Genomic DNA, 6,514 nt, shown 5'->3' with positions numbered 1-6,514 from the left:
AGAGTTCGGTGTTCAGGTTCCAAATCTGGGTTTTGAACCGAACCGGCAGTCCGGTGTTTGGCCATCACTACCTCTTGAAGGAATTAAGATTTGTGATATACTATACTATTTTAATCAGTTTGTCAGGGTCTTGCACACCATCAATGTGACATCCTGATGAGCTGAATCTCACTGTAGGAGTTTGGGAATAAACAATGGCCCTTTCAATCAATTATATGCCCAAAAATCAATGTACCAAAAAAAAAAAAAAATCTATACCTCTATTTGTGCCAAACGAAAATTATCCTACATTTGCCTATTTATATGAGAAATAGGTGCTATAAATGGACTTGGTTTTTGTCCCCCAGTTTTGAGACAAATCAAACTCCCTTTTTTGGACTTTTTCTCCATCAAATGGGACCAAAAAATATTTACTATATTCACTTATAATCATAAAATCAAAAGGGGGTGCTGTTTATTCCCAAACTCCTGCAGTGTCTCGCATCAGCCATGCAGCAGTGGCATGCCTGACAAAACTTTTCATCTGCACTGAGCTCATGGCTCCGCAGGGCCACTCCAGCCAGTGATGACATTGGCTCAGTCATTTCTTCGTTCCTATTTACACCCTGTGATGACAAAAAAAAATGATCAGATCAGCCCAGGTGTATATGGGGTTTTTTAAAAAAAGATTCCTTGTAATTAGAATATTAACATTTTTAAAAAACATCAGTGATTTACAAGTTGTCCCCTCATTTTAATAAAATCCACACTGTCAAACTCCGTATCTTTCTTGGCACCTTGCCATCAACATTTTTTTTCATCTTTTTTGGCCTTTCCCCTAGTCAGTATTTTCCCCATACTTAAGGAATTTTCCACACGTCAGGTCTGGGGCCTTATAGCTACCACACTGCCCACCCTGACATGGCCTTTCAACTTTTTAAACCTTTTTTTAATCTCTCATTTCCCTATATAAAACCTGCCTTTTGGCAGGGGCATAAATTAGAGGCATTTTTTAAAAACAATCACACTGGTAATAAGAAGGCTTTTTTAAAAAAAACCCCGTGTACAGGTGATCAGCCGGGGTATGATGTGTGACTGACAAAATGAATAAAAGACCACAGTAGATGAACAAATAAAAAAGTAAAATTTGCATATACTTTCTGACCTACATAACATTAATCTTCCCTTAGATTTTGTAGACTTGCCATAGATTTTTATATATAATACATCAGCCGATATTGATAGGAAATCATATGAATTGTGACCGTGACTGACATCAATCAATCACACTGTCACCGTCACTCGACTTGTGAAAACTAGCCACCATGCTGCAGGTCTTGTCATCTCCGAGTCCAACCGATACTGTCTGGAGCTAATAGCTATTTCAGAACGCAGTTGGACCAAACATAGATAGTACACCCCCGCAACTTGAAACTCTTCATCGATGCTTTCGGATTCCGGAAATTATCCTCCAAGTGTTCGCAGCAGTGTCGGTGCAGGACTCTCCAAACGCGACGTTGGCTGCGTTGGCTCGGACATGCCGCCTATTCGAACAACCGGCGCTTGAATATCTCTGGAGCGATCCCGGCACTCACACGCTTGACTACGTTCTCAATTGCCTCCCCCATGGCCTCTTTACTGGGAACCGATATCATGATGTATTGGTTCGGATTTATGGCTTAGCTGCCATATATGACGCTGATCAATCGAATTTAGTCCCTTTCTCGCGCCATTCGGTCGAGCGACTGGGAACGGCCGCGCCGCTACTGCAATCTTGTCCGCACTCTGTCTGTGTCGTATGGCAAAACACACAAACAGTTGGCTACGCTTGGGCAGTTCTACCCCGAGCTCTGCCTTTTCCCTCAACTTCGACAACTTGTAATCTGTGGCTATGACACCATGCATCTCCAGGAACCTCTTTTACGAACGCTCTTGTCGCCGACGCTCAAGCACATCGAACTGGATGAAGTCTATTTGCAGACAATTTCCCTCTTTCCAATCATCATCCATCGTGCTCCGCAACTCACTACACTCATCTTTGATGCATATCCGGGACTCAACGGGCCAATCGACCACGCCGAGGCACTATCTGAACTTCTCCAGAGCCTCCACCATCTTCAGGTCCTGACACTGGCTCACACGGATGATACTATGTTGTCTCATGTGTCTCGGCTCAGAAAGTTGAGAAAACTTACCATTAACAGATTGGACCTGCCAGTAGCTTCTCAGAGCACAACTCTACAGGCGCTCGACAGTTTGGGCACCTTCCCTTCTCTCGAGACACTTTCCGTCGCAAGGGTGAACCTCCGCGCACTTACAGCAGTTATCCAACTTATCCGAATCTCCCCTCTTCGCAAACTTGATATTTGCCCCCTTCCTGAGTCTCACCTCACCACAGCAGACACGACCGCATTCTGTCGAAGCGTCGGAGCCTACATCAACAGGCAAACCCTCCAACAATTCGACTACCAGCTTCGCTCGCATCATCGCTACCCCGTGTCTTTAGTTCACGTAGACATCTCAGCGGATGCATTCCGATCTTTGCAAGATTTTCCGGGCTTGACACATCTGTATATGCAGTGTGACGGAAAATACAGTGTTAACGACGGCCTTATGGACGACCTTGCGCGCTCCTGGCCAGCACTGGAAACCTTCACACTTTGTCCCTCAAAGACCAATTCGGCCCGGAAGACCATAAAGCTGACCCTGGTGTCCCTCGTGGCCTTCGCAACACACTGCTCCCGCCTCGTCGCCCTCAACATGTCCTTCGACGCCACAGCGTTGCCGTCAACTATGGCTGTCGATGGCTCCGGCGAGCCCGTCATTCAGACCTCGCTCGTACGCCTGTCCACCGGCTACTCTCCCATCCGTGACCCTGTCAAAGTTGCGCATTTCCTTTCTCGCCTCTTCCCCCGCCTCGACCTGATCAAGAGCTCGCATTGTGTCGACTCGGACTCGGATGACAGCGACAGTGTGAGCGAGTCAGCGCCACACCCGGGCCGCCCACACGGTTCCAAACTATATGCCGCTTGCTGGAAGGATGTTGCGGCAAAGCTTGCTGCCGCTACCGCCACTTGAATTTTGAAGACAAGAAGTGACTCCGATGAGACTTCATGTACACATAAAAACATCATACTAGTATTTCAGTAGACAACAACCACAACTTGAACTCAGAATGGCGAAAACTACAACTTAGAGGCCTGTACACTACACATATGCCTCATATACACATACATAATACAGAGCCTCAACCTGAAACTTACAGGATCAACACAGGAATACAGCGGGGGCCACCTGCTTCGCGATCGCCTCCTGCTCCGGCGTCAACGGCCGGGCGACAAACCCCCACGCCGGCCCGGTCCCGGCGGCATCGAGCGAAGACGAAACCAACCCAAGATCATAGACGCCGCTCGGCGAGCCCCACGCACGGAGCTCAACGCCGGCGAAGCCCGCATCGGTAGCTGCCCGGAACTCGCCGACGGCGGTGCTGATTGCGTCGCGCATCGCGCGACCGTGCATCAAGCGTGGGTTGCCGCAGCGCGCGCGGCGGGTGCCTTCGGAGGAGGAATACCCGATCTGCAGCATTTTTAACGCGGGCAGCCGCGGGATAAGATTCAGGGCCATGGCCACCGCGTTGTGCTCGGCCGCAGCGCCGACAAGGTCCGCTTTGTTGACGATAACGTTCAGATGTGTGAGGCGGGGGAGGTGTAGATCCCGAAATACGTCGATTGACTGCGGCCCAATGCTCCAGTTGCTCTCGTAGGAGGACCGGAATGCTAAACTAACGAGCGTCGGTGCGTGGCGTGGGAGGACAGACGCGAAAAATGTGGCGGCGAGAGCGTTTGCGGCCGCCGCGCTATTGGCGTGCACGTACAGGTCGACGTCGGTCATGCCCGAGTGGCTCGCAAGGTAGCGGAGGAGGCCTGGAGTGACGCTGTCGGTGTGCAATGTCGTCAGTGGGATGTCTGCAGGAAGACTGGTCCAGACGCAGTCGTGGTCCCAATGCATAAGGTGCAGAGATACGAGCCTCCGACTCTGGGAGACCACTTTGGCAACCTGCTTTTCGATTGGCGACTCTTCTGGATGGGAGGCATATGCGGTAACCGTGAGGGTCTTGAGATTCCGGATGGCCGCGATGTTGACAGCGAGCATCTCGGGCTTCATGATTTGCACGTCCAAGTTCTCGAGCACGGGGAAGCTCATGAGCGCCCCCTGAACAGCGGTGTGCATCCAGACAAAGTCGCGGTCGCGGATGCACCAGCTAGCCGGGAGTCTGTCAGCACACGTAAACCAGACACAGGCAGCATGACGCACTAAACGCTCCGTATCCCGCTCATTTTCTCGAGGACCTGCGGCAGCATCGCCTGTTGGGCCTTCACGACGTCTCCATCCTCTGGCGCCATGCCCTGCTTGGGGTCCCACCGCCGCAGCACCTGCAGCGTCTTCGCGTAACGCGGCCAGTTGGATCTTCCCGCCACAATGTCCGCCATGAGTTCCAGCGCCCCGCTTTTCGACAACAGATGTACATTGAGTGGGAACAGCCTAAGCACCAGCGGCTCCAACGCCGCGTTCAATGCGCGCGAGGTCAGGCGCGCAGTGCGCTGGCTAGAGGGGTCGAGCTGTGGGGTGTTAAGCATTTATACTCTTTCGTCCAGGCTCGGGGCTTACGTGGGAGCCGATTTCCGTCAGAATCTCCGCCGGGAATGCGAACATGGTGGTTGCGGAGAGAGTTGCCTAGATCTTCACACGCGGTCACCTCGATCATTCCCATCTTTTTTCCTTTGGTAAACTTGTACACTGGCTGCTTGCAATTGAAAACGTGCCAAGACTCTTGGAGAGGCGCCTTAAATTGACCCGGTGTACCACCACAAGTGCAAGGGCTATCATTTACTAAAAAGTTCGTCAGTCAGGCGGCAAATTTTGTCTGCCAGTGGATTCAGCCATAAAAGGCAATGTTCGGCTGATCCGCCTCCTCCGGCGTGGAAATTACCGCGGGGGCGATGGAATAGCTGCTGTCTGCGGCCTGCCCAGCAGAGTATACATTGATAATCATCAAGCAAGCTCGAGAAGGAGATGGCGTCGATCACGGTGATTTGACTCAACTCGATGTGAGTTCAACATGAGTTTCGGTGGGAACATGGATTATCATATCAAATTGTTTGATAGAAGGGCAACGCAGCGCCAGTTGCCACAGTCTGGTTGCCACAATCTTCTTGTGCTTATACGACCACCACCATCGGGTCTCTTTCTCTAAAATGGACCCTATCATACAAAACATAGGTACCTATATCACTGGTTAGTCCATTTGTTACAGTAGTGCAATAATTATACCTACTTAACTAGGTGGCCATGGAGGAATAGGTGGGGAGGGAACAGACAGAGGTGGTCATGGTGGGAGTGGAGGAGGGCCAGTAATCAAGGACAGTTTCAACACTTATTATCAGGGATCAGATCCAGGGTGAGCATTGACTAATGAACTACATAGTTGACTGAAGGTTTGAGAAAAGAAATCTAGAAGAGCCATATCATGGATGCTCCCGCCCCTCTTATAGCTTCACTGGACGCAAGGATATATTGACAAAACTGACAGAATTCTTTGGAGATACAAGTCTACAAGATCAAAAGATTGTATTACTGCATGGTCTAGGTGGTATAGGAAAGACACAGACTGCACTGAAGTTTATTGCAGATTCAGGTGCAAGGCAGGTAAAATAACTCCAAGCCAAAGATATATTGAATATTTTCATAGATTCACAGATCAGTTTAAGATTGATGCTAGCAACAAAGATACTATTGAAGCAGGATATAAAGAAATTGCCAGAATAAAAACTCAACATATTACAGACACAGCTGCACACACATGGCTAGTTGGGAACACTACTGAATGGCTAATTCTCTTTGATAATGCTGATGATGTAAAGCTCAATCTTTGGGAGCACCTTCCTCAATGTAACCATGGCAATATTCTAATCACATCCCGGAACCCAGAGTTGGGTGTGCATACAAACAAGAAGTCAATCAATGTGTCTGACTTGGTACTGGATGAAGCAATTGATGTCATCTGTGCTACTGACCCATTTCGATCAATTCAGCGGGCCTGTGACCCGTGACCGTCTGGCCGAAATGTCCAATTCGGCCGCAGGCCGGATTTTGCGTGACCTATTACCTGATTAGGAAGTTCGGTGCGCCACAGGCGCCGAAAATTTGAAGATTTTCCCGATTGGGACAGTTTGGGACCAAAAGATTTGGCTGTGACCCGTGACCCGCCAAAATATTTCGGCCAAAAAATCCCATGTGACCGTGACCGGCCTAATTGAAGGAAATGGGTCAGTATTGCACAGATTAGCAACAGAGAAGCAGCAGAGCAACTAGCGAAGGTGATAACTATGTTATATAATATATGATTTCATATAATGCTAGTAGGAGCTGCACTGTTTCCCATTGGCATTAGCACAAGCTGCCGCTTTTATATCACAGTCTCAGAAGTTGCAGGAAAAAATCCCTTAAAGTATCTCAAAATTTATAATGAGAACAA

The 6,514-nt window shown here is 49.1% G+C and overlaps 2 protein-coding genes across 2 annotated transcripts; one reads left to right on the top strand and one right to left on the bottom strand.

Moving 5' to 3' along the window:
* Window positions 1-1,304: 1,304 nt before the first annotated feature.
* On the top strand, window positions 1,305-3,057 carry MIND_00200100 (uncharacterized protein; the record flags this gene model as incomplete). The annotated part of the gene is made up of 3 exons (XM_037358903.1): window positions 1,305-1,313; window positions 1,368-1,643; window positions 1,696-3,057. The coding sequence occupies 3 exons, from the start codon at window positions 1,305-1,307 to the stop codon at window positions 3,055-3,057; spliced, it is 1,647 nt and encodes a 548-aa protein (XP_037223998.1).
* Window positions 3,058-3,246: 189 nt separating this feature from the next.
* Window positions 3,247-4,692, bottom strand: MIND_00200000 (F-box domain-containing protein; the record flags this gene model as incomplete). The annotated part of the gene is made up of 3 exons (XM_037358902.1): window positions 3,247-4,240; window positions 4,294-4,598; window positions 4,648-4,692. 3 exons carry the CDS (start codon window positions 4,690-4,692, stop codon window positions 3,247-3,249), a joined length of 1,344 nt encoding a protein of 447 aa, XP_037223997.1.
* Window positions 4,693-6,514: the final 1,822 nt, after the last annotated feature.

This window comes from Mycena indigotica, assembly GCF_014461135.1.
Source record: "Mycena indigotica strain 171206Taipei chromosome Unknown Mind.scaff0002, whole genome shotgun sequence".
Taxonomy (NCBI): Eukaryota; Fungi; Basidiomycota; class Agaricomycetes; order Agaricales; family Mycenaceae; genus Mycena; species Mycena indigotica.
The sequence above is the reverse complement of the archived record's forward strand: the minus strand, read 5'-3'. Positions and strand labels throughout refer to the sequence as shown.